Source organism: Sceloporus occidentalis, unplaced genomic scaffold, assembly GCF_023333645.1.
Source record: "Sceloporus occidentalis isolate IW3139 unplaced genomic scaffold, rSceOcc1.0.p SCAF_3, whole genome shotgun sequence".
Lineage (NCBI taxonomy): Eukaryota > Metazoa > Chordata > Lepidosauria > Squamata > Phrynosomatidae > Sceloporus > Sceloporus occidentalis.
In genome coordinates, this window is record NW_028316983.1 from 88,140,275 (window position 1) to 88,168,067 (window position 27,793).

General features: G+C 41.4%; 1 protein-coding gene across 1 annotated transcript in view; it reads left to right on the forward strand.

Annotated features, from left to right (window-relative positions):
* Window positions 1-491: 491 nt before the first annotated feature.
* The window catches only part of LOC149316388 (adenylate kinase 4, mitochondrial-like), a 44,878-nt gene continuing 17,576 nt past the window's right edge, over window positions 492-27,793 (forward strand). The window contains exons 1-2 of the mRNA XM_089518688.1: window positions 492-931; window positions 1,578-1,732. Coding sequence (XP_089374814.1) covers window positions 1,588-1,732 — 145 coding nt within the window. The 5' untranslated portion in view covers window positions 492-931; window positions 1,578-1,587. The remainder of the gene's footprint in view (window positions 932-1,577; window positions 1,733-27,793) is intronic.

A 27,793-nucleotide genomic window follows, 5' to 3' on the forward strand; every position in this document is an offset into this window, starting at 1 on the left:
TTCCTTGTTTCTTTTGGTTAGCCTCATAAAAGGTATCACTGGATCTGAGATGCCATTGTATTGTCTTTGTTTCCTTTGGTTCTCCTAAGAAAGGTTTCACTCTTATCGCGCTTTCCTTGTTTCCTTTGGTTATCCTAAATAGATATCACTCTTTTGAGGATTTGGGATGTTTTTGGACTTTCCTTGTTTCCTTTGATTGTCCTCAATCAAAGGGATACAATCAAAGGGATACAAAGGGATCAAAAGAGGGGCTGCATCCTGGAGAAAGCATCTGGTTTGACACTCAGACTGGTGTCAAACCAGATGCTTTCTCCACTGAAAAAGCAATCCTTGAATGCCACCCTGCAAAAAAGGTAGGGCCAAATTGTCCCTCTGAGACTACAAATCCCAGCATCCTTCGCTGCTGGGGAGGGAGGGAGGGAGGGAGGAGGAGGGAGTGTCCTATTTGTCTCCAGCTGAGATTCCTGGTTTCACTCCGGAGCGAGACTCGAAAGCAGCAGGAGTTGCTCATTGCAGCCATCGCAGTCCTTGCAAAGCCAGTTTTGCTTTGTTTTTTGGGGAACTTGCATGTAAAAAACAAACCCAAACACCCAGCGGCACAGTTTTCCAAAACGCCATTTTATACCCACATGTGTATATATATATTTTTCTTCTTCTTCTCTGCTTTCTTTTTTTAAGGGACTTCCCCTTCTCTTGTTGATCTCCCTTCCTTTCCCTTTTCTCCGGAATCCAAGCCTCCTCCTTGGTGGGAAGAAGAGTTGGTTGGAGCCAAGAGCCATTGCCTGGGAAGGAAAAGTTGTCCTACAGTTTTTCTTCTTTGTTTTGGGGATCACAACCAGCCTTTCTTTTTGATTTTGTTTTTCCTTCCTCACAATACTTTCGGAAGAGCCTGGGGATCTCTTTGATTATTACTAAGGTCCATGATCGCATGGTAAGTGAAATGCTCTCTTCTGCATAGTCAGTACAAATGGATCTGGAGGGGATCGGAGCCAAAGGGACGAGCTTCCAGGGCAAAACTTTGGCCACGAGTTTGAAAAAGATCGTTTCATTGCTTTATCTCCCGCGATCCTCCTCTTGCATTAAACTTAGTGCGTTTGTGTGTGGGATCAGAAAGTCAGAAACTTCCCCCAAAGGCTGAGTAACTTTCCTCTTCTCTGTGGAGGAATGGAGTTTGGCCAGATCTGGGCGATCGGAAAGAACCAAACCCAGGAGAAATAACCTAGTTTGGCACCGCATTAACTCTTTTCTGGCTCAAGGCTATGGCATTCTGCGAGTTGGAGTTTGCTGGGCTCCACAACAAAGTCCAACTCCCAGAATGCCATAGCCTTGAGCCAGGGCAGTTAAAGTGGTGCCAAACTGGGTTATTTCTCCAGTGTGGATGCAGCCCAAGCGAGCTTTCCCTCACTGAAAGAAAGAAGTTGGCAACAGGAGCTTTCCTAGACTTAATTCTACTTCCTCAGGTGCATTTGGTGGAGTGGATGCCAGAGACAGACAGACCAATGGCATTATACATGTCTGCCTTTTTGACGTGCATCGTGGCTTTGATCGTGCTTCTTCTTCTTCTTCTCTTCCCCTAGAGAGATCGCCATGGCTTCCAAGCTCCTCCGGGCTGTCGTCTTGGGACCCCCCGGCTCCGGCAAAGGGACGGTGTGCGAGAGGATCGCCAAGAGTTTTGGCCTCCAGCATCTCTCTAGTGGACAGTTCTTGAGGGAGAACATCAGGGACAAGAGTGGTGAGTCCGAGGAGAAGGGAGAGGAAGGGGGAAGGCACTGGAGGTGGAGTACGTGCTCCTTTGCATGTGCAGAGAGAAAATGTTTGGTGTGAGAAAAGAGGGAAAAGCCCTGGCGTGAAATGGACTCTGAGCGCCCATCCCAGGAAAGGCACCGGTGACACATCAGGGAGGATGAACAGCACCCTCCCTGATTTGGTGTCCTGCACAATCTGAGCCTTTGCTTCTCCTTCTGGGAGCTAAGCAAGTTTAGCTAAGAGCTCCCTGTGGGCATTGTGGCATCTTGGAGGCTGACTGTGTGAAACAAGGGGGCAGTATGAGCTTTCCGCTTCACCCGGCACATGCAGTGGGCAGACGCTTTTGTAGACTCAAGTCCGCTTCCTCAGACACATGAAATTGATGGTTCAGGGAGAGATGCTTTTGCAGACAAGTCTGCTTCCCTAGGCTCATGAAATTGGTGGTCTAGGGACAGATGTTTTCCTAGACTCAAGTCTGCATCCTGAGATACACAAAGTGGACGGTCCAGATGTTTTCATACACTTGAGTCTTCATCCTTACATACACAAAGTGGGTGGTTCAGGGACGGACACTTCTGTAAACTCAAGTCTGCTTCCTCAGATACATGAAGCAGATGGTCCCCCGGGCAGATACTTCCATAGACTTGAATCTACTTCCTCAGATATGTAAAATGTTCAACAGTGGAACACACTCCCTCAGAGAGTGGTGGAATCTCCCTCCTTGGAGATCTTTAAACAGAGGCTGGATGGCCATCTGTCGGTTATGCTTTGATTGCGAGTTCCTGCATGGCAGGGGGTTGGACTAGATGGCCCTTGTGGTCTCTTCCAACTCTACGATTCTAAGTCTATGGTCCAGGGACAGACACTTTTATAGGCTTGAATCTACTTCCTCAGATAAATGAAGTGGATGTCATGGTTAGACACTTTTGTAGATGTAGATGTACTTCCTCAGATATGTGACGTGGATGGTCCAGGGACAGACTATAGGAACATCCACTTCATGTATCTGGGGAAGCAGACTCCCAAGTCTACAAAAGCTCATGGTACCAGAATTTTTCACACTTCAAGCTCCCTTTGTGCTCTGGTTTTCCACATTCATGTGGTTATGTCTTTAAATTCTAATTTTGTGAGCTGGCATTGACTCAGGTGAGAGCATGGTAGACCATGGCGACTTGAACACCGCACTCTCAGATGGAGTCCTGCAAGTTTTGCAATGGTTCTGCCAGGCAAAAACCTATACTCTCTTGTGTGCTTACTGGAAATGGTGATAGTTTTAAATGTAGTGGGGCTTACTCCCAAGTAGTAGGGGGGAAAATAAGTCCCACTGAACTCAACAACCATATGACTGCACTACAAATGAAACACTACGGTGAAAAAATAAATTCGCCTCCATGCCCAAATTGGGCTTAGTAAGTGAGGGAGCTGGAAGCTGGAGCGGAATTGATCACATGGGTACTTACATATTAAAGTTCTCTTGTTGGTGTTTGTTAGCTGTCAATTAAGGCTGAAATGCATTTGTTGTTTGGTTTCTGTTGCCCTCTAGTCAACCCTGACTCATGGCAGCCTTGTGAATGAGACATCCCCAATCCTAACCATGCATTTACTTTCAGATAAATTCATTTACCTGGAAGTAAATTGCACTGAATTAAATGGGATTTACACTAAGTAGACAGGTTCAGGATTAAGTAGCATTTCTTCAAGGCTTCTAGTTCTGCATGTGCTTTCTATCCACCACCCCTTGTATTGAAACAATGTGGAATTAATCAGCCCTATAGTGTTCGTCATAAGGCAAACCAAATGCAAAGCGTCATGGGCTCAGTTCATTCACCTGATAGGGAGCTGTTATTATAGGGACTGCTGTGCAAAATTAAAGGGGTGCTACTGTTTCTTTTCTGTGTTCCTTTTCCATTTAAGCCATGACTTGTCTCCACGATAGCACTCTAGTGGCTGATGATGTGCGTTTCCAAAAATGTACTTTTTACAATAAGCACTTTGGCTCCCAGGCATTTTCTCTCTTTATGTATTTGCAACCCTCTTACCCTGGGGTGTAACTGTCACTTTTGGTTGTTTGCTTTGGCTTCATTGAACATATGAATGCTTCCTTATCCTAGACTTCATTATTGTCATTTGATCAGCTGTGGCTGGGTTTAAAATGTGGTGAAGGCAGTAGTTAATAACACAGGCTGCTAAGTGGTCAGGTAAAGTGAAGTGTTACGTTGCAAAGCTCCCTGAACGTGGAGTTTTGTCTTTAGTGTTAGGATAATAAATAATAATAATAAAATCTTTATTTCTATACTGCTTTTCCTGGGAGATCAAAGCGGTTTACAAGTTCAAAAAAGATATTACATCTCAACATATTACGATACAAAATACAATCAATAGTGTGCATCACAGATTAAAATATAGTAGTATGTTTTGTATGCAAATTATTAAATGGTAGTGGTTCAGAGCGTGATCCTCTGCTGTCTGGTATGAAAAGATCAAATGTTGGCAGTAGTAGTTGACCTGAACTTTGTGTGTTCCATCAATATTTCTGCTTCAAGAGGAAAGTCCTAAGCTGGTACAAAACAGACCCCAGCAATCACCCGCTATAACACACTATAGTCCTCCCTCTGAATTCGCAAGGGATTTGTTCTGGACCCACCATGAATTTTGAAATTCACATATATTCAAGCCCCGTAGCTTTGAATGGCTGTGTGGTCCTGTGTGCATCCATGTGCACATGTCATGGGCGCGTGCACCATTAACTTTAATGGAGGTCACCCCTCCGTGAATAATCAAAACTACAGATCTCAGTGACTGTATAACCTCCAGAATGGATAAAGGAATATACTGTAAATGTATGTATTATTTATAAAGCATGATGTATGAAGCCAGCATACTGTAGTGGTTTGAGTGTTGGACTGTAACTTTGAAGACTAGGGTTCAAATTCTGGCTTGGCCATGTAAACCTACTGGGTGACCTTGGGCAAGTCACACTCTGTCAGCCTCAGAGGATGGCAATGGCAAACTCCCTCTGAAGAAACTTGCCAAGAAAACCCCATGATAGGTTTGCTTCAGGGCTGCCATAGGTTGGAAACAACTTGAAGGCACACAACAACAAAAGTATACATATATTTACAATATATTCCTTGATCCATTCTGAGATTCATCCATATAGACATACCTCAGTTAACAAAGCCTGTTGAAAGTGCAGTGCCTTATAAAGGCTGTTTATGCCTGCCCAATCTCATTTCCCCCTCTTCCTCTGGCTAGGAAGTCTTTTTCAGCAGCATTGAGAGGATAGTGAAGGAAGGCTGGGGAAACACAACCTCATAGTTTTGGGTTCCAGTATATCTCCAGTAAACAATGCAATAAAAAGATTGAGCTAGAAAGAGAGCAAAATTCTACTCTAACTGATCCTATTGTATGCAAAAGGATCTTGTAGCCTCTTTGAGGATGAGATTGAGAGGTTGATAGCATAAGCTTTTGTAGACTTAAGTCTACTTCATCAGATACTTCATTTGATCCTATTGTAGCTGTGTGAGCCTACCACAATAGGCAAGGTAAACAGCAGCTGCATCCAGAATCACTTACTGAGCATGCATGAGCGGCAAAACAAAAAGAAGAGTGCAGATAAGCTTCTCTTGGCAGCTTACCCCAGCAACTTACAAAAGCGTAGAACTATATGTGTGGCCACCAAAACTGGAAATTACAAGAAAAACAGAGACTGGTGAAAGAAAAATTCATCTCCAGATACATTTTGGAAGAAGCCTTTAAGTGTTGTGTAGAAGGTTCAAAATGTGTCTCTTTATACAAGGCTTAAATGACCTAGTTGGTTCATTTCACATGTGCATATAGCTAGTTTTGAATAAAACATCTGCTGAAACATGTTGGATTTCTCTTCCTTTTTGTGCTGCAAATGCCTGTCACTATGTTATGTTATTCCATGTTATTTCTGTTTCTGACACCATATTTTCTGTTGAAGAGGAAAACATGTATTTCAGTAACTCAGGTGTTCCTGTTCTTCTTTAACAAGTAATTTGATACCAGGGTAAAATTTAAATGAAAACAGTTGTGACAGCTTCCTGTGTTACAAAAAAGAGACTGGTTCAACATGTTTTAACAAACTTTTTATCCAAAACTAACAATATGCACATGGAAAATGAAACAACCAGGTCAGGTAAGCATTGCATAAGTAAATAAAAACATTTTGGAATCTCTAGAGACAACTCAAGAGCTTCTTCCAAAATACATCCAGGGATGATTTATTTCTTTACCAGCCTTCACTTTTCTTATGATTTCCATTTTTATTATGAAACTTTAATTAACATGCTATAGGGAGCTGGTGAGAGAAGCTTATCTGCTTGCCCTCTTTCCCTCTGTTTTGTTGTTCATGCATTCAGGAGCATCATTAGGGATGTGTGGGGTTTGGACTCTACAAGGTGACAACCTAAGTGGGGGTGACACTACTGCTCCCCATTTTGGCAGAAATGGGCTGTGGAGTTCTCCTGCATTTCTTTTAAAAGCTGAAGAGATGGGGTGAGTGGGATGAGGTTCAATGGGAGGAGAAAGGAGAGGCCTCAGGTTTTAATTTTTTAAAATTTCTTTAAAACATCAAATCTCACCAAATTTTTACATTAACCACATGAAACTATCCATTTAGGCTGCACTTATGATATTGTAATATAAAGATGCAATTTTAATTTTTCTATTGTTCTGTGTCACAACTATTACCATTACATTCAGTGATATATGGGAATTATGAGTAAAATGAGTACAATGACATTACTAAGGATTCATGGGGAGGGGGGGGTGACACCATGCATTATCACACTGGGTGATGCCAACTCTAGTAATGCCCCTGCATGGATGCTTAGTAAGGAATTCTTTAGGCAGCTTCTGTTTATCTCACCCATTGTAGTTAGGCACACAGCTATAGTGGGATCAAGCTAGAGCAGAATCCCATTCTTACCCAGCTACAGCTTTTTGCAGTGTTTACTGCAGACACTGCTGTAATGCAAAACCAATATTCTGTGTTTTTCCAGTACTCCTTCACCATCTACAGTACCTAATGCTGCTGCTGATAAAAAATACACCAAAATACTTCCTGCTAGACAAAGGGCTAGGAGGAAAAGAGGGGCTGGCTGGGTGTAAAAGACTTTGTAGGAGGGAGCTTCTTTGTCAGAGGATTTGTTAAACAGATGTATGCCTGTAATGCCCATAAACTGTGCCTAAAACCCAGCTGTTTGCTTCTATTGTGGACTATGCCTTGCATGTATGGTTACTTGATTATGTTGTGCATAGTACTGCTGCATGTAAACATGTACAAGACATAAGATGGTTTTAAATGCATATCAGTTGATGTTTAGAATTTAATGGGTATTGTGGATAATGCTTTTAATGTACATTTTATGATGAACTTACAAAATACTGTTTGGTATCATAACTGTAAATGTCCTTATCTTGGTTTGGTCTCTTTTTGTTTCACAGATTATAATATGGAGTGGAATAGTGGAACCTGTATATTATATAATTGGACCATGTGAGGAGATGATATCGAGGGGTGGGTGGGCAGAGAGAGAGATGGAGAAAAGGTAAAGCCATGCAACCAGTGAGTGCTCAGTTAAACAGCTGTTTGGAAACTCTGGGCTGAAATATATCAATCTTATTGTGCATATCTACTTAGAGGAAAGGGAGAGTACACTGCTATTTGATAGTTTGGGCAAACTTTTTTCTCTACATTGCTGGCCTGTAAAGTTGAACAAAACAAGATTTCTGAAGAGGAGAGAATCAAGCTGGTATTTAATGTTCCCATTAAAATCAGCAGGTTGCCTAATTGCTTAATTTCAGTTGGATCATGCCACAGTTCTAGGCCTGTGTCAAGGAAACATGCTGTTACATATTCTGATACACAGTCTTAGGAAGAAAGGCACATTGATTTCAGTAAAGTTTATTTCTGAGTAAGTGGACTTAGGACTGCAGCCTTACAATGCTAACTCCTCCTGAGCAGCAATTTGGTAGGCTTATTGCATCAGATGTAACCATGAGGTGTCTTGTTAATGTGCTGATATCCTAGGTGTATTGAAATGAGACTGTGGCTGCAGAATTAAAGCAATTTGATACCATTGTAACTGCTATTGCTCAGTGCTATGGAATTCTGGGATTTGTAGTTTTGTGAGATATTTAGTTTTCTCTGTTAGAGTGTTCTGTGGTGTCACAACAGACTATAGATCCCAGAATTCTATAGGATGGTGCCATGACAGTTAAAGTGGTGTTAAACTGCATTAATTCTGCAGTGTGGCAGCAGCCTGTATGGGATAGTTCAGCAAGCAAAGGAGATAACTCAACACCATTGTACTGCAGTCATACATTTTAAAGATACTGAATATGCATGACTTGCTTGTATTACTGAAAGGGAAATAATTAAACTATTTTTCTTTATATTCAAAGTTTCTTGCAGAAAATGAACAGTAATAGCCTGTTGAAGATATTTTCTCATTTTTCAGGATAAAAGAGAGACAAAGCTCTCAGCCTCAGTAACTGAACTAATTTAATTAGGAAGATAACTTTAAAAAGGCTGTCTGCCATCATTCACTATATATCTTGACTCCCATTTTAGAGTACATTGCATGTTTACTTTAGAAACCAATCACCTTCATGCCTTATAATAGAAACAAGATGAAATGTTGGAGGAAAAAACTAAATCAGAGCTGAGGAACTTGTGGCTTTCTAGCTGTCAAGGAATTACTTTGCTCCTCAGTCTTCACCATTGTGGAGCTGGTGAGAACTGGAGTTCAACAATATCTGAAAGGCCATAGGGTTTCTAGCCCTGTCCTAGATTACTGAGGGTAGAAATATAATATGTGTTAATATGCAGAATTGCTGGAAAATGTTTCAAACTCTAAATAGTACAGAAAGTATTGTAAAGGAAACTGTTGTTGTCCTTGTTGTGTGCCTTCAAGCCATTTCCAACTTATGGCAACCCAAAGGCAAAACTTTAATGGGGTTTTCTTGGCAAGTTTCTCAAGAGGGAGTGTGCCATTGCCATCCTTTGAGGCTGAGAGAGTGTGATTTGCCCAAGGTCACCCAGTGGGCAAGGCTGGGATTTGAACCCTGGTCTCCAGTGTTATAGTAGTGGTTTGCGGAACCTTTTTGAGGTCGTTGAATGTATATGGTGTGCTTTTGGCAAGGTCACCTCAACCAGTAAATAAAGGGATTAGATACTAGCAACTGTCTCTTGTTGGTCCTCTCTTCCAGCTTCTACCTACACCTAGTGGGGTTCCAACACAGGGTGACACCTGGTGTGGGTGGTGGAACCTCTGGGGGTGAGACTTCTGGTTCTGAACTTCCAATGGGGTTCTGCGGTGGGGTTCCTGAAAAAGCCCTTCCGTGGGACCTAACTGCCTGTAAAAGCCCCTCTGTACAGCTCAAACAGAGCCCATGGGGGGGAGACCTTACCTGGTGTCACCTCCCCTTCTTGGGTGTCACCTGCCTTCTGGGGTGTCACTCAGTGTGGTCCATACTCCCCTACTGTCTACACCTGGTTGACCCTCATTCTCCTGTAGCAGGGTGATGCTTCCGTGATGATAGTAGACACAAACATTGTGCAAAGGGGCCCTAAGAACAAAAATGATTTAGACTAGTGTTGTCCCATAAGCCTTGGAAGCACATGTGCATGTCTGGTGCTATCTTTGAGGCATTTGTCACTATCTGTAGGCAGCTGTTGAAAAACACAAGTCTGGATGAAGCCGGCTCCACTTCAAGAGAATACTACACAGCACACTCACCTTTCAATTGGATCCTAGTAATGATGCTTTCATGTACAACAGAGAACTGATAGTTGGCTTGTTTGTCTCTGTATTTCAGGGGGTGGCAATTGCGTAGCCTTCCAGTTATTGTACTGCAACGCTTAGAATTACAGTTGGCTATGCTGCTAGGAATTGCACATCATCAACATCTGGATGACTGTACAATTCTCATTGCAGCTTTATTTTCTTATTCAACAAATGTTCTTACATAGATAGTCAAAGAGCACAACAGAATCCAACATCCACAAAACAGTGATACTTTTGTTGGCCAACCAAAAATGCACAAAATGCATCATGTAAGCTTTTGAAGCTTCACTGGCTGCTTTGTTAGGCAAATATGTTAAAAATCATATAGAAGAAGAAAAGTGATAGTGTTAGTCACAAGGAGTTAATGGAGTGGGACTTTGAAGTTTTTACCTCCAACAAAGGCAAAGCTTTCCATTTAGAGTATAATTGGCAAGTTTTACCCATACAGCAGCTAAATTTCCCCCCAGATGTAACAGTATAGGGACTTCTTGAGGAATTCATTGTTCTCTGCCTAAGAAAGGAGCATACAGGGGTAGCTGTGTTGGCCATGTAGCAAAGTACAATAATGTCCAAAGTCCACAAAATAGTGATACCTTCAGTGCTCTCTGCTTAACAAAGGAACTTGTGGCTTCACAAAGGACTGAGGCAATTTGGATCTCAAGAAAAACATATTTTTGTTTTACTATTGGAACTTAATCCCCCCCGGAAATTCTTCTTCTTCTTCTTTATTATTATTCTTTATTTATATAGCGCTGTAGATTTACACAGCGCTGTACATAAAACAATAAATATATAAGAGTAAACCTGCCTATGGTGTACAATCTAAGAGATAATAGGATAATACACATAAAATACATAGCAATACAGGAAATGGTACGATAAACAGGCAACAAAAGAACATCAAATAGCAAGAGACAGTTATGCAATGCCTGGGAACGCTTCTCTGAACAGGATGGTCTTCAACTCCGTTCTGAAGCTGGTTAAAGAAGTGATGGCTCTTGCTCGCGGGGGAAGAAGGTTCCAGGAGTGAGGGGCAGCGAGTGAAAAGGGGCGAATCCTAGATGGGGCAGAGAAAATCCTGGGCTGGGACAGCCGACCCTGACTACCAGAGCGGAGGGCCCGAGTGGGAAGGTGAAGAGAAATAAGGTCTGATAAGTAAGGAGGGGCCAGCCCATGGAGGGCCTTAAACGCTGACAGCAGGAGCTTATACTGAATACGGAAAGGGAGGGGGAGCCAGTGAAGGGATGCCAACACAGGAGAGATATGGTCACAGCGGTGGGCAGATGTGATAATGTGTGCAGCTGAATGCTGGACAGAGATTAAAGGACGGAGGTGAGAAAGAGGAAGCCCAGCCAGGAGAACATTACAGTAATCAAGTCGTGAGACCACTAGGGCATGGACCAGGATCTTGGCAGTAGAGACGGAGAGATATGGTCGGATTTTGGCAATATTGTACAAAAAGAATCTACAAGCCTTGGCTGTGGTCTGGATCTGAGGGATACACGACAGAGAAGAGTCAAAGATAAAACCAAGACTGTGGGCTTGCTGCACTGGTTGAATAGAAATGTTGTCCACAGAGACAGAAAAGGAGTGTTGGAGGGTGGACTTAGGGGGAAAGACAAGAAGCTCCCACATGGTCAGAAGGAGGAGAGGCCCGCCTGCATGAATGTCCCTCTATACCACCTACAATGAGAATAGTCACATCCTTGACGAAATGCAGGCTTGGGACTAACATCGTCATATTTTTTTCTCCTGTATGATTTTTAACATCTTTGCCTGATGAAGAAGAGACTGGATCTTCGAAAGCTTGCAACATGTATTTTGTGCATTTTAGTTGGCCAATAAAGGTATCATTGTTTTGTGGATTTAAAAAGGGGGCAGTTAACTTTGTGCAGGACAGGGATAGCTTGGATTGCAAGTGAAATTACTTTTTTGTTGCTAATGGAGTTGAAATGTTATTACCTGTCTTCTATTGCCTTTTGTTCCAATTCCCCAAGTGTCAAGAAGAAGAGTGGCCTCTGTCTCTACTGAAAACCTTCCAGACCACCAGAATGGATGACAGAAGTAACATCTGAGACACAGTGTAGGCCTATGACTCTATCATTGTCACTTTTCTTTCTCTGTATGATTTTTAAAAACATTTTTGCCTGATGAGGATGCCAGTGAAGCTTTGAAAGCTTTCATGATGTATTTTGTGCATGCGATTGTCCAATAAAAGTATCACTGTTTTATGGATTTTGGACTTTGTTGCATTTTGCTGCATGGCCAACATGGCTACCTCTGAATATGTTTCATAGTAAAAAATAAATAAAGCAAACTTGCATACCAGCAACATAACATATAAAAAGCAGATTGTTTAAGAATCAAAGTATGGTACACAGTGTGGGCATAGAAGTTGTGTTTTGTGAATCAGATCTGGACATAATAAGCAGACATGAATGATTATTCTAGTTATACATATAGACCCTTTGCTGTTCTCTTCGTGTGAGCAAGCAAATGAACCCACAAGTCTTCCATTAACTCTAGTTTCCCATTTCTTGCAAACAGAAAAGCTGTTTTAAGACATTTGGAAAAAGCCCTTTCAACCTCCAAGTATTTTTTGTATACTTAAGTTTGTGCATGTGTGACAAGTCAGTGTTTGTGTGTGTGCCTAAAAAAGTGTTCATTTAATTGCAGGTTTGGAAACCATGGGCTTATGTGTAAAATGTCTATTGGAATTGTTGTCATCTGTAGCATGTACACTGGTGTAATTAATTGCTGTCAAGAACTTGCAACCCTATGAATAAGAGACCTCCAAGTCACCCTGTTATCACTCAAGTTATTGCTCAGGTTGCAGAATTTTAAAAAACTCAGTGCCATCCTAGTTGTGTTTGATGAGATTTTAATGGAAATATGGTGCTTATATTGATGGTCTATGAAAGATTGCCTTTTCGTGGTTGCTTAACATTAAATAGGAATAGGGTACCACTGGATGTACCTGTGTCTGTCAGAATTAAAATCTATCATGGCAAGTGTGTGTATTTAGCAAAAACAAAGCATAGGTTTGTAATTGGTTTCTTACAGTTGTCTAAAATTTGTGTTTCTCTTTGCATGGCTACAGTACTGCTGTTATTTAGTTAATGAATGGGTTCTAGATGTTTGCCTAAACATGCATGAATTGCCATTCACTATTTAAGCTGAAAGGGAATCCCTACATAATTGTTTACATGGGAAATTTGTTGTGATATAGAAGAACTCCTGTCAGAGATGTATAACACAAGGCTCCTTTTCTAGCCATTATTCTTTTGGAGTTGAATGAAATAGCTATTTCCACAAGGCATTCGTGTAACTACATTGAATCTTTCACAAAACTGGGACAGGAAATAAATAAAACGTTAAAGTTGCAGGAGGAAGGGGGTTTATGGCATTAGGATAATCCTTCTTGGCTAAAGGAATGACCTAGAAAAAGAGTTTGGTTTGTTTTCTTAAATGACAAGACTTGATTACATTATTGTTTCTGATGTTACGACGTTTTTAAGCACTAGTCTCTATGGTGTCCAAGTATTGAATGCAAGGTCTTGCGTTCAATACTTGGACACCAATACTCCCATGTAAACAATTTGATTTGAAACAAAGCTATACAATATTGAGGGGGAAAGCATGGTGTTGTGAAAGCATTGGAGTAATACTTTGGAGATCCATATTCAAGTCTCCACTGAACCATTAAACATACTGGGTGATCTTGGCTCAGTCACTTTCTCTCAGTTTGACCTACCTTACAGGGCTGTTGTGAAACTGAAATGGGTGGGCTTATTTGAAGAAAGGCAGGATATAAATGTAACAAATACATTTTAAAAATGTGACACAATTCACTCACAAGTTTGGGAAATATCCCTCTTCCCATTCTCACCAGACGTGCAGCAAAGGAAATTTCCGCTTCCAGATTGTACTGGGGTTCCTGAAGCCATGTCTTTTTCTGATAGCAGTTCCTGCTCTCTGGTGTAATGTCATCAGCTTTTAATAGGAAAAAAGAGTGCCATGCAACTAGTTGAAAGTTTATTTGTTTTGTATATTCAAGTTGGCTCTTAGTTATGGTGACCCTGCCATAAACCTCTGATTTATGGTGACCGTGTCAACATTAATTCAGATGAAGTTTGAAAATGCCTTTTTGAGCCCGAGAGAGTGAGACTTGAGAAAGGGAACACATCCAGTCGGTTTCCATGACTAAGCAAGAATTTGAACCTTGATCTGCCAGATTCTTAGTCCAGCAGTCAAACATCACTATATTTTCTGGCTCACCCTATACCATGCTGTGGCCCTTCTTCATTCAAAATCAACCGAGAGCTAGATGAAATGAGTTGGCATTCTAGTACATCAATAATTGAAAACACAGAATTTATATGGCAGAAAGAATTGGTTTTATTTCCATCCCTAACAGTGTTCATTTTGAAGTGTCTTGTCTCCCTTTGTCCACTGATGCTACTCCTAATTGTCTTTTTCCACTGTGCTTTCCCAGTCTGTCCCATTAGTCTTGTAGGCTCTACAACCAAGACTGCTGCTGCTATCATCAAACATTGTATCCCCTTAAGATAACTACATCAAATGGAATTGTTCTATTATTTTGAGGTGAGGTGTGTAGGATTCATAGGATTTTTTAAATAGGATTTTCTATAAGCTAAAATTCTCTGGTTCTGAGATCAAATTGTTTTGTCTCAAATTACAGGAGAGTTGAACTGAGAACTTAATTTCATCCTGCATCTGTGCCATGTCATTAGCATTTGTTTTGGGGATTACCAATGTAATTTGTAGCTTTATATAATCCTTCATGATGAGCCAGACAAATAAGGTAATAGAATCATAGAGTTGGAAGAGACCACAAGAGTCATCCAGTCTAACCCCCTGCCATGCAGGAACACAGAATTAAAGTACCCATGACAGATGGCCATCCAGACACTTTTTAAAACCCCTCAAAGAAGGAGACTCCATCATACTTCACCGGAGTGTGCTGCACTGTTCAACAGTTCTTACTGTCAGGAGGTTCTTCCTAGTGCTGAGATAATCTCTTTTCCTGTAGTTTGCATCAGTTGCTTCATGTTCTGGCCTCTGGAGCATCAGAAAACAAGCTTGCTCCTTCCTCAATATGACACCCCTTCAAATATTTAAACAGTGCTGTCATATCACCTCTTAACTGTCTCTTCACCAGGCTGAACATACCCAGCTCTCTAAGTTGCTCTTCAATAGAGCATGATTTCCAGACCCTTCACTGTTTTGGTTGCCTTCCTTTGGACACGCTCCAGCTTGTCAACATCCTTTTTGAATTGTGATGCCCAGAACTGGACACAGTATTCCAGGTGAGGCCTGATCAAAGCAGAATAGAGGGCACTATTAACTCTCCTTATCTAGACACTATACTTCTATTATGCAGCCTAGAATCGCATTGGCTTTTTTAGCTGCTGCATCACACTGTTGACTCATTTTCAACTTGTGGTCTACGAGGACTTCTAGATCCTTTTCACATGTATTCTTGTTAAGCCAGGTGTCCCCCATCCTATATCTATACATTTCATTTTTCCTCTTCCTGTTTAAGTTCATTTTGCTAGTTTTAGCCCAGCTTTCTAATCTATTAAGGTCATTTTGAATTTTGATCCTCTCCTCTGGAGTATTAGCTACTCCTCCTAATCTGGTGTCATCTTCAAATTTGACAAGCAAGCCCCCTATTCTTTCATCCAAGTCATTGATAGAGATGTTGAATAGCACTGGGACCAGAACAGAACCCTGGGTTACTTCTCTCCAAGATGAATGATAAGGGTATAATGCTAATGTACATAATAATATAGACATGTAGAATAACCAATGGACAAGCAATTTTATTGTGTAGATCTCTATCTATTGTGTAGATCTCTATGACAGCTAATGTGGTATAGTGGTTGTAGCATGGGACTATGACATTAGAGGACAGGGTTTGAATCCCTGCTTGGCCATGGAAACCAACTGGGTGATCTTGGGGAAGTCACCCTCTCTCAGCCTTAGAGGAAGACAAAGATCAAACCCATCTGAACAAATCTTGCCAAGAAAACCCTGTGATAGGGTTGCCTTAGGCATGCCATAAGTTGGGAGCAACTTGATCTCTGTACAAAATCTATATATTAATAAAATTTCTATCTCTTTCTTGGTAATTCTTGCTGTTTTGCCTGTGTTAGTAAACTCACGCATTATATTTCCCCCCCAGATTGTATTGTAATCTGTCATGATTTAATACTTTCTTACTATGAATTGCAACCGTTAATTTAAAAGAAATATTATCTGAACATGAAATCAGTTTTGAACCAGATGATATTACCAAACTTGAAAAACTGTTTTCTAAACCTATTGCACCTTAGGAACTATTATAATTCACCCGATTCTCTGGAAAACAAATATTAACATATTTTAATATCCATAATCTTAGCTCTAATTTGTTTGCCTTATATCAGTACAGTTTTTATGCTATTGAAAAACCATATATTTACCTTTGAAATAGCTTTGGAAATCTAGTTATGGAAACCCCTTTCAGATAGTGAAAAGCAAGTTGCTGTGATAAATGAAAGTGTTCATGTGACTTAAGAACTACACAGAAGATATTTGTTATGGATTTGGGTATTAGAGAAGCTTGTTTTTATAACTGAACTGTAACCATCTTGATGCATACTATGCTGTGGTTAGTATTGGAATAACTACAACAAATACGCATGATTCCTCAGTGTCCAGAGTTTCTGGTCAAATAAGTAGCTTGCTGTATTCAAGGAGTATGAAGAGGGTTTTTTTGTTTGTTTTTTAGCATTTTAGGCTTTGGCCACAACAGGGGAGAGTTCTACATATTGCCAAAAGACAAATAAATGGGTCTTTCAGACATTATTTGCTTGTAATGGTGACAGTATTAGAGTGATTTTGTAGCACCTTAGAGACTGACTGAAAGAAAGAAGTTGGCAGCATGAGCTTTCATAGACTTCAGTCTACTTCTTCAGATGCTTTTGGAGGAGTGATGACAGTTATTCCAGGTAGGGTTGCCAGACTGATGCTACAGATTGCTTCTGTACCTTTAAATGATTGTGTAAATGTGGGAATTTCAGCAGCTGTTGCTTGTAACACAACCAGGTGACAATCAATGTCTGCAAATTTCCCACTTTTACACAACTATTAAAGGTACAGGAGTCATTTCCAGTTTGCATTCTGGCAACCCTATCTCCAACATATGTTTACTACAGTATCTCCCTAGAGAATCCTCACAGCACCCTGGACAAAGGGGAAGTAAGTTTGTAAAAAGAGGAAGAGAGAAAAAGAGAAAGAAAAGACAGTTGGGAAGCTCCAGGTCCTGATAGTTTTTCTGTTCAGTGGCATAAAATACATTGACATTATTCAACCCTAAACCTTCTTCTGTATGAAGATGCTGCAGAAGCTGGTACACTTTCTGTGTCAGTCTGCAGACTTCATATTGTAGTCCTTCCTAAAACCTGATGAAGACCACATCAGATGCTAATACTGTCAGTCATTATTCTTTGTTGTTATAAGCACAAAGGTTCTACCATAATTATAATCTTAAATCAACAAACTTCAATAGGTGGTAAATCAACCTAATTCTCTTTAGTCACATCAGATTCATTTGTTGTTTGCCGGAGAGAAGATGGGGAGAAACATTTGAGTGTCAGTTAATTTGGCAATCTTGAACCATGAGAAATCCAGTATAGCTCCTGCAGTGTCACAGAATTCTGAAAAAGCTGAGCTACAATGAGGGTTTCTTTTCTAGTACACATTAAACATATTAATTTTCCTATGATTTCTTAAATTGGATTAGCATTTTCTTCTCTTATATTGGCCAGGAGTAACCTCTGCCCTTCCAGATATTGATAGGTTGCTATTTCCAACTAGAGTTGACTCATGAAAACAGTACGTTTTGTTATAACATTCATCAGTTGATTCAGTGCTCCTACTCTAGTTGGGCCCCATAGCTAGATCTAGGCCTTGGGCTGAAATTCCCATGAGTCCTAGCCAACATAGCTAATAGTAGGGGCTTATGAGAGTTGCAATATAATAACTTACAGCAGTCAAATGATCACCATCTCTGCTGTACATTATGCATCATATCTGTTGGGATTCTCTAATACCTACTTACAGTGCACCCACATTATATGCGGGTGCACTTTACGTGGTCTTGAGCATAGGCGCTCAAGCCACGGGGCGTGCATAGGGCGCAGGGGGCGTCGTGTCCCATTCATATGAATGGGTGTGCGCACCTATGGCGCCCTGTGTGCCGCTGCGCCGCTGCACATAAGCCCCATTGTTTCCAGTGGGGCTCGAGCATAGGTGGAATTCGCCTTACGCAGCGGGGTCCGGAAATGATCCCCCGCATAAGGCAAGGGCTGACTGTACTTGTGGTGTTGGCCTTCTTTCTCCTAATAGGCCTGGTACAGATGGGCTTCAATGCACATCTTGATGATATGCTAGGGTTGCCTTGGGGCATAGCTTACAGATGCCCCGCAACCCTAGCACATATTCCGTACATCAAAATGGCGGCGCCCTGTACAGATAGGCGCTTTCATTTTGATGTGACGGACGCTTAGCGTCCACACATCATGGTGCGGTACTGATGTTGTGAGTGTGCCATTGATGCACTGCGGCATCATTATTGTGCCACAAAAAGAACCCGCTTTTTGCGTGTTCTTTTTGCTCCATGAGGAATCAGCGTGTTTTGTTCTCTGTGACTTCCTCACAGAGCAAAACAAGGCACTGGCAGACTGCCCTTTTGGGGTGGTCTGTACTGGGCCATATTTGTCTTTTGAGTGGAAGTGCTTGCGCACATCATTAGAAAGAAACAGCCTTTGTGGACAGAGGTCTGTTACAAACAGGCATAAAGTACGGACTGGGTCCGTATTAGGATTGGAAAGGGGCGTCACTTTCAGACGCCCCTAACCATAAAATGGACCGAGTCCGTACAAAATGGCAGCGCCCGTTCCACACGGGGGCCGGCATCTTTACGTAGTGGATGCGCTGCATCCTCACGTTGCGCAGCGCATATGACGCTGTGAGTGCGCCGTTGGCGCCTCGCAGCGTCATATCCGCGCTGCAAAGAGAAGCGCCATTTTGCAGTTTGGACGCTGGGGCTCCTCTGCACTGCACATGAAGGCAGCGCGACAGACCGCCCCTTCTGGGCGGTCTGTAACGCGCCTAAGAGACTGAGTATAAGACAGTGTTGTAGCTTGAGATAACATATTATTTATTAGCAGACTGAAGCTTCCATTCCAGCACTGATAGCACTAAACCTTTGGATTCCTTTCTGGATATAATATTAACTGGCCACAGGCTGTTGGAATGTCCTTGAGTAGCAGTGTATGTTCTATTTGTTTTTCTGGTTGGTAATTTTATCCCCCGGGCTATAACTTATTGGGAGATAGAAATCATGAAAGCTATTTATCAGATGGTCAAAATGTCTTTGAAGTGTGCCATCTTGCAAATATCCTTGGACGTTGAAAAATGGCTCCTGATTTGGGTGACTTCTTGAGAATGAGCAAAACAAACATTTTGCCCTGTATTATTTGTTTCTTTCATGGAATCTTGCCCATCATGTAGGATTCCTAGAGTGTAATTCACCTTGAAGGCAAATCTCCCCACACCTCTTGTTTTAAGAGAGAAATTGTATGGCAACATTAGTCGTGGGGTGGTCAGGGGAAAGGAGATTGCAACCTCAACAATAGATGTGGAGTCTATATGTAGACTCTATGGCATGTGTTGCCTACTCTTGGTTTACAGATTATGTGGGTCTATTTTGGAAACTTCAGTTCCTTGTTTTGTAAAGTGGGGGCTTACTCTTGTGCCAGTTCTGCACTCAAAAATTAAGCTGCTAATTACCAAAAAAAGGCTGCAGTTTTCCAGATCTAAACATGTGCCCTCAATCTCCCTTCTTATTGGCAAGAGTGGCAAGCTCTCTTTTCTCTTGATGGATTGCTTGGGCATTGTAGAAACATTTTATTTGGTACAGCTGTTCAGATAGATGACACTTGGATTGCTTCACATACATAAGAAAAGATTACCTCACCCTTTGATGTTGCAGTCAGGAAGCCATGCCACATACTTAGATCAGGTTCCTCCAAATTAATAGGATGATGGCCTTAGTAGACTTAAATGTTCTATACATGTGTGACTTAAATTTAGACTTCTGTAACTGAGATTTAAAGGGCTTTTGTATGAAGCACCTTTGTGCATAGGGTGCAATCCCATGTGCATTTATTTGAGATTTAATTCTATTGAATGTTTGAGGAAACATAAAATAATAGGTTTGAAAGAGACCACCACAATCCAGTGCAACCCCCTGCCATGCAGGAATACACAATCAAAGCAGTTCCGACAGATGGCCATCCAGCCTGTTTAAAAATCTCCAAAGGAGGAGACTTGGAGAGTCGAAAGCAGTGTGTTCCACTGTCGAACAGATCTTACTGTCAGAATGTTCTTTCTAATGTTTAGTGGAATCTCTTTTCCTATAGCTGAATCTGTTGCTCTGGGTCCAAGTCTCTGCAGCAGCAGAAAACAAGCATGCTCTATGCTCAATATGAGGATATTTAAACATGGTTTTCATGTCACCCCTTAACCTTCTTTTTTCCAGGGTAAACATACCCAGCTCGCTCCTCATAGGGCATGGTTACCATTTACCACAGATATAAATTCCATTTATAGAATCAAGCTGAGAAATTTGGTGGTAAGAGGTGGGGAAAATATTTATAATAGAAGCAATCTATGAATGCATACTCAAGAAAATTCTCCTATACTTTTTTTTAAATAAATTTATTTAGAATAAACATTACATACACATAAAGGTGAAAGAAAAAGTAATAAAAAGAGAAAAAAACCCAACATACAAACACGCATACAAACAAGTTTACAATACCTTATATTACCTTCTAATAACAACAAAAGAAAATTCTCCTAGACTTTTGAGATGAGAAATAGCATTACCAGAATACCCTGTGCAAAGGATACTTTTTTCATTCTTATTATTCATCTATTATTATGATTATTATCATCATCACCATTATCATCATCATCATTATATAAAAACATGTGTAATGAGTTGACATCATAGTGCAAATATTCAAACTCCAGAGTTACTTTTGATGCTCTGAAATTTTTGCGAAGCTGTCCTAGCAATCCTGTGAAGCAGTGGTGGTAAGGACATCAAGTTTGTTTCATTTAGGCTCCAGATTAAAAAAAATATTTTCATTATAATCCTATCAAATTCTAAAAGGAACACAGTGTGTCAAGAACCCTAGCTTCCAGTTTAGCTGACATTCTTCTCTCTTTTTAAAAATCAGCCTTGAATGATACTGTAAGTCTTGCTTTTCACAACAACATATCATTCATGCCGTATATCAGAATTTCAGATTTATTGAAGATAAATATGGATTGCCCTTGCATGGGGTTTAGATTTGATGAAAGACTCTTGTGCAGTGCCAGCATGTCCACAGAGGGCAAGGATCATGCAGCCAGAAATGATGGCTATTATTATCAGCCACCTTAGTTATAAAGATGCACATGGAGATATGAAGCTTTGACTCAAGGACACATTTCTGGATTTTTCATTTTATGGAATGTAAATATGAAGTAATTAACTCCCATGGTCAGCCTAAGATGCTTTTTTGCTCGTGGAACCTCCTCCTTTTCTAAGACAAAAATCTGGATGGACAGTTGAATTTTTTCTAATGAACTTAAAGAAAGATAGGATAGTATCACTATCATACCCGAAGGCAGTAAACTGGCTTAGGGGAATGGTAATCCATATGGCTAACAGTTGTCTCCTCTAGCACCTTGCTGCTGCCTCCTAGCATATGCCGCCTGAGACAACTGCCTCATTCTACCTAAAGCTAGGGCTGATTCTGATAGCATTTCAATTTAGAATCAAACTTGGCCTAATAGTCATAGCTTTTCTGTCCAGTGCTACATTGATATTGCCAATTCCAACACCTGATCAAAGATCTAGAGAATGAGGCTGTACCCTATCTTTCACTTTGGTTTCTAAGGATGAGTGGCAGAATAATGGATAGTAGCACCAGGAGGTAGACCGGACAGCTGTGCCTCCAATCTCCCCATCATTAATAATTCCATGGGCTGGCTGCTCATCTGTTTCGGCTGGCTGCTCATCTGTTTCTGACTTCTCTAGAGTCTGTTGCCATGAGGCACATATAGGTGATGAAGGGATATTTAACTTCAGCAATTTTTTTGCTGGCATGAACATTGTGAAGCCTTTTTTGCAACCCCAGAATTGCCTTTACTCTAAGATCGTTCCTAAGTTTGTGTTTTCTCAGATGCAGAAAAAACATGGCAAAAGGGGTACAGTAATTTTTATTATGCATGCAGGTTAGCACTTTGCTGCTGTGGCTAAGCAGGCAGGCAGATCAAACCACCCTGAGTGCACCTAATCTCTGATTTTGAAAGTAAAGAACAGTGAGGCTTATTAACTCATTGGATGGAAGATCATTAGGGCTCACATAGGTGTTGCTGGGGAGAAATCCTCCCCAAAACTCTACCTGTCAGGGTTGACAGTACTGGCCTAGAAAGACTCAGTGGTTTTGCATAGTACAAGGCAGCCTCCTGTGTAAAGCACTAGTTCTTAGTCTTTGTCCAGATTATTTGAGCATCAACAACCAGAAAGCCCAAGTAACATAGATCACAGTCACAGGTTCTATGACCTGAAATGCAAAACATCTGAAGAATCAAAGGTTGACTGTTATAAAGACACTGAAGTTTCAGAAACAAGCCTGAGTTTGTATATTGTATATACATGTTTCTCCAGACCAAGTTAGATTAGCAGCTCTATTAGGGCATGTTTTTTGCTATCAGCAGTGCATTCCAACTAAGCTTTTTTTCTTCTTACTCCATGTGGAAATATGTTATTACAGGTCATCCTGCAGTTATTTGTTGCATAATTGTGTTTTTCCGGTTAATGTTAAAAAACTTAGTTCAGGTCAGCCTTGCATTGAAGATTGTGTACAGGAGAGATGGATGTCAGTGTGCCAGGTACATAGTCATCTCTTTAGTAAAACCAACCAACCAACCCAGGTTCTTTAGTGGCAATGAGTGTGGACATAAATTCCCTGATTTGATTTTAGTGAAACAGTCTATTTATTTCAACCAGTGAATCATCCTTTTTCAGTTCAATAAATAGAACTCACTTGCCTCCCAGTCTTTCTTGATGTGTCACTCTCAGCATAAATATGACGACCTGGGATCTGTGGAATGAAACCTCTTTATATTCTCTGGCAAAAGAAGAAAAAAATATTTGAGGATATTCCATGGGGGGATATGTTACTTTTAATAGTGTTGCTACTAATAAAGTATTCTTAAACTTTGGCATATTTTTCATCACGACTAATGTTAATGATTTCTGGCTGTCTTTGCACTTGTTTTTTCCCCTGTCTATTAAATGCATTATGTGGATGCTACACCCTGACTCCAACCCCAAGCCAGCCCATACTGCCGGTCTGCACAGCCCCTGAGTCAGAAGAAAGGTCCATGTAGATGGCACCAATCAACAAATATTCAGAGAAGCTGAAGAGGCCTTACTCTCTATCTCTCTATCTGCTTGCTTGCTTTATTTATTTTTATCCCACTTTTCTCCTGATGTAGGAACTCAAGGCAGCTAACAACAGATTTAAAACAGGGTGGGAAAAATGTTGTCATGCAGATGTTGCTGAACTGCAGCTTCTAGCAACCCTAGCCAGCACAGCCAATGGTGAAAGATACTGTGAGCTATAGTTCAGTAATCACTGAAGTGGCCACAATTGGCCCTTTCCACTTTAAACTATTTCAGTGACTTGCATACAACACTGGTATTTCAGCTGAATTTCTGACTACCATTTATGTTCATTAAACCTAGTAAAATTATTTTTAGAAAGGGGTTTTTAATCATTCAGCTTAATAGGATTAGTGGATAGAATAACATTGAGCCAAACATTAGTTGAAGAAAGGTAGTATGAAAATACTAACTAAATTGCTGTTGCCAGTAATCTAGCTGCATTTGTACCTGGGTGTTTTCTGAATTAGAAATAAAGCTAAGAATTAGTGTACATAATCTAGGAAAATCTTGTTTTTGTTTAGGGCATGTTTGGGAGTTGAAGGTGAGCTTATTCACCAAGAGTATTTGTTAAAGTGTTTCCTTTGGGTTTTCCATTTAGGATTTATTCATTTCCCTTGATGAAAGCAGTGTGAAATGGTGATTTCGATGAAATAAACAAGCATTACAGAACAGTTTTCCCCCCAGAAGAGATTGTAAATGTATGTAACTCCTGGGAGGGAGTTTAAAGACAGGCTCAACGCCATTGGGCCTGAAGAAGAAGAGCCCTCCCTCCTTGCCAACTGTCATCTTCTGCCTTGGGAAGGAGTGAAAATGCAGGTCCAACACCATCAGGCAGAGAAGAACTGCTGGACCTGATTCCCTTCCCTACCACAATTCCTTTCTGTGTCGTGTCTTTTTAGATTATAATGGAAGGGGGGAGTCCGGACCCCAAGAACCCCCTTTGGCTACGTCCCTGGGGTTAGGCTATTAGATTGTTCTTTTCTGTTACAGTTCTATATGTTGCTGTGGCAACATTACCAGTCAAAACAATTTCTTCACATGTTTATTTAATAAATCTCTCTACTGGCCATACAAAGATTTTCTGATGGTATCCATGTTGGAATATAGGGTTGGAACGATATCCCTGTGGCATGCATTCATGTCAAAGGACTGTGATCTGTTGACCTAACTATCTCAGGGGTGTATTTTTGGGAGGCGGGCAAAAAGGAAGGTATTGCCCTCCAAATATGAATTACAATTAAAGGAAATGTGTCATGTGGCTCTGTTAGGCAAATCATTGATTTCTTTGGGGAAACAACAAGGTAGAAGAGCGGGGAGATGATAACTTTATGGAGCTGGGGAGTAGGGTTTGTGAAAGAAAGAAAGAAAGAAAGAAAGAAAGGCCCGTTACAGACTGCCAACAAGCGGCGGTCTGCTGCTGCCGCCGGTTGCAGCGTCCGGGAACCGCAGCAGCCAAACGGCGCGGTTCCCGGACGCTGCAGAGAAGGAGCACGAAAATCGCACTCCTTCCTGGGCCCCAGAAGAGACTCCGCGAGGCGCTAGTCGCGCACTCGCGGCGTCACTTCCAGGGCGCGACGTGCGGATGCAGAGCGTCTGCTACATCAAGATGGTGGCGGCCAGGTGGAACGGCCTCTGCCATTTGTTACGGACTCAGTCCGTGGTAGGGTTAGGGGCGTCTGGAAGAGACACCCCTTTCTAACCCTAGCACAGACTGAGTCCGTCCTAGGGTGCCCGTCTGTAACGGGCCAAAGAAAGAAAGAAAAGGGGCTTTCAAATTGAAAAATATACAATCAAGTGATTAGAGGGAGGGAAGTATCTCAAAAAGCAAGTTAAAATGATTTTTTTACAGCATATACATAACAAAGTATGAAGAAATATTCTTTCCAAATAATCATTTCTATTTGATCTGGCATACTACACAAATAACTCAAAAAAGATAATACTTCATAATCTTGTCCCCCTTTTGTATTCAATCTCAGGGGCGGTCTATAGTCACCCCTTTTCCCTGCGGGTTGGGGGCAGGGCAGCCTCACCAGCAGTCCTGCAGCCCCAATCCAGAGTTTTTCTAGATCACGGAGAAGCAGTAAAATGCCCCTTCTCTGTGGCGTGGAAAAGGGGTGTCCTTGGGGCTTCATGCCCCTGGACACCCCAGGAGTCAGAGCCATGGGAGAAAGGGGCCACCTGGCCCCTTTCTCCCTGGCATCGTTCCCACAGCTGTTTGATTGCTGTGGGAATGATATGGCGCCCAAAAGGAGCTTCATTTTGGAGCTCCTTCCCACGCCGCGCCCAAGTGGTCTGGGGCGACACAGAGACGTCACGCACGCACCACACCGTTTTGACGTGGTGCATGTGTGATGTCATCATGGCAGCCCCCATGTAGATGGGAGGCCGCCATTATGATGTCGCCGCCACGTACTAGGGTTGTATGGGGCATGCAGATTCTCCACCCCCAGGTAACTCTAGTACATGGCCAGGCCAGTGCAAAGCGCCAGTCTGGATTGGGCCAAATATTCTCCATTCTAATAGGTATTTTACTCTCTTCAGTAACTTCTCTTGTCTTGATTATATTCTGGACTGATGCCTATTGTGTAATATACAGTATCATACAATATTATTTGTCCCCTTTCAGAATGTCAGGCCTTTCAATGTGAAAAATTGGTGTGCCCTCCATAGGTCTACAAGGAAACAAAGTATCTGGATCTTTCTTGGGGTGCAAACCCTCTGACTTTCTTCAGCAACTTCTCTTATTGATTATATTTGAGACTGGTGTCTGTTGCAGTTATTACACAAGATTATTTGGGGTGAGCTGCAGTGAACTCCTTTGCAGCTTGTAGTGCAGGGGTTCTCAGTCTTTGATTTTCCAGCAGTTTTGCACTTCACCTCCCAGAGGCCTATACCAGCATGGTCAGTGATGACATGTTCTGGGAGCTGAAGTCTGGTGGACAAAAGCTTGAGAATCGCTGCCTTAGTGTGCTACTTACACAGTACTAGCTCTTGAATGATTAAGTAATTTTCTCCTCTCAAACTTGTACCCAATTCTATTCTTGGCTCTTCCCTGTCTCCCTCCCCTTCCCACTTTTCCCGCTGCTTTTCAGTCACTTCTTCCCTTACTGGACCTTGTGGAACACTTACAAGGGTTTGATAAGATTGGAACTTGAAGCAAAAAGACAAAACCGTGAGAATTAATGTACTACAACTCCTTTTAATTTTTTTTAAACCCAAAAGTAATTCTTCTGAATACACTTGTCCCTCCATATTCGATGAGGTTAGGGGCACAGGACCCCCATGAAATGTGGAAAAACCACAAATAACAAAAACACTATATTTTTTACTTGAGAAACACCTCTCTAATAATCTCTAGGTCCTCCAGTGCAACTCTGTGGTCAACGTCTGCCAAACATTAACCATAGAGTTGCACTGAAGAGGCTACAAATGCCTAGTGGAGCATTCTCTCTAGGAATTTCTAGGTCCTCCAGTGTGACATTTGGTTAAAGTTGATCATAGAGTTGTGCTGGAGGACCTAGATATTCCTAGAGAGAAGATATTAATAAAATCCATGAATAATCAGATCCTCAAAAGTCAAAGCCGCAAATGTGCAGGGACAAGTGTAAATCTTATCTTTAATCAAGAGACCCTTCTAGGTGAGATGGATAATACTGCTACATCTACTTCTACTAAGTCCATTTTTCCAGGTCTGTTCCTTCCGTTGCACAATTTAGCCACTCTAGTTTTTAGAGCCAGTATTCATTCATTCAAACTGAATGAGTAAAAAATTGCTTTATGTCATTAGTCTCATAATACAAAACTTAAGCAAATGAATGTTAAGATAAAACAGTTGAGTATAATAATGGAGTTGCTGTTTTATACTAGAGATGCCACAGATTGAATTTGGGATCACTGGGTCTTATGTTCAAAACCTGTACTTTACAGCTGATTTTTCGACATCACGCTTCTTGATCAGGAGTAGTGAGGCAGAAAGGATCTGGTTGCACAGAAGAATGTTCTATATATGCTGGGAGGCACTCTGACAATTTCTGATTAATAATTCTCCAGTCTTGATTCAGTGACTGATCTTTGTCATTATCCACTTACTGCTGTACTTATGGTGGAGTGGTATTTTGTTGTTGTATGCCTTCAAGTCATTTCCCACTTGTGCTGGCCCTAAGGGTTTTTTTTTTTGTGGTGATGGTGGTGGGGAGATTTGTTCAGAGGAGGTTTGCCATTGCCGGCCCCTGGCAGAGAGTATGTGACTTGCCCAAGGTCACCCAATGGGTTTCATGCCTGAGCTGGGAATTGAACCCTGATCTCCAGAGGTGTAGTCCAGAACTCACAGCACTATGCCACACTACTCTAACTGAAATAATACTGTAATAAATAAGGCATTTGAAGAGTGAGGGACGTATACATGTTGATGGAGTGGAAGGAAAAGAGAGATACAGATGAGTGACAAACTGTATTAAAGAGGTTATAAGATGAGATCCCATGCTTTGGGGCAGCTTTCCCCAGTCTGACAATTCTCAGATGTTTTGGACTTCCATCATTCCCTGGCAACAACAATAGTATGATCCCTGTAGTCCATCAGGGGGAATAGTTCCAGGTTGGAGGCAGCAACTTTAAAAGGGAAAAAAATAACCCAGCAACAAAACGTGCT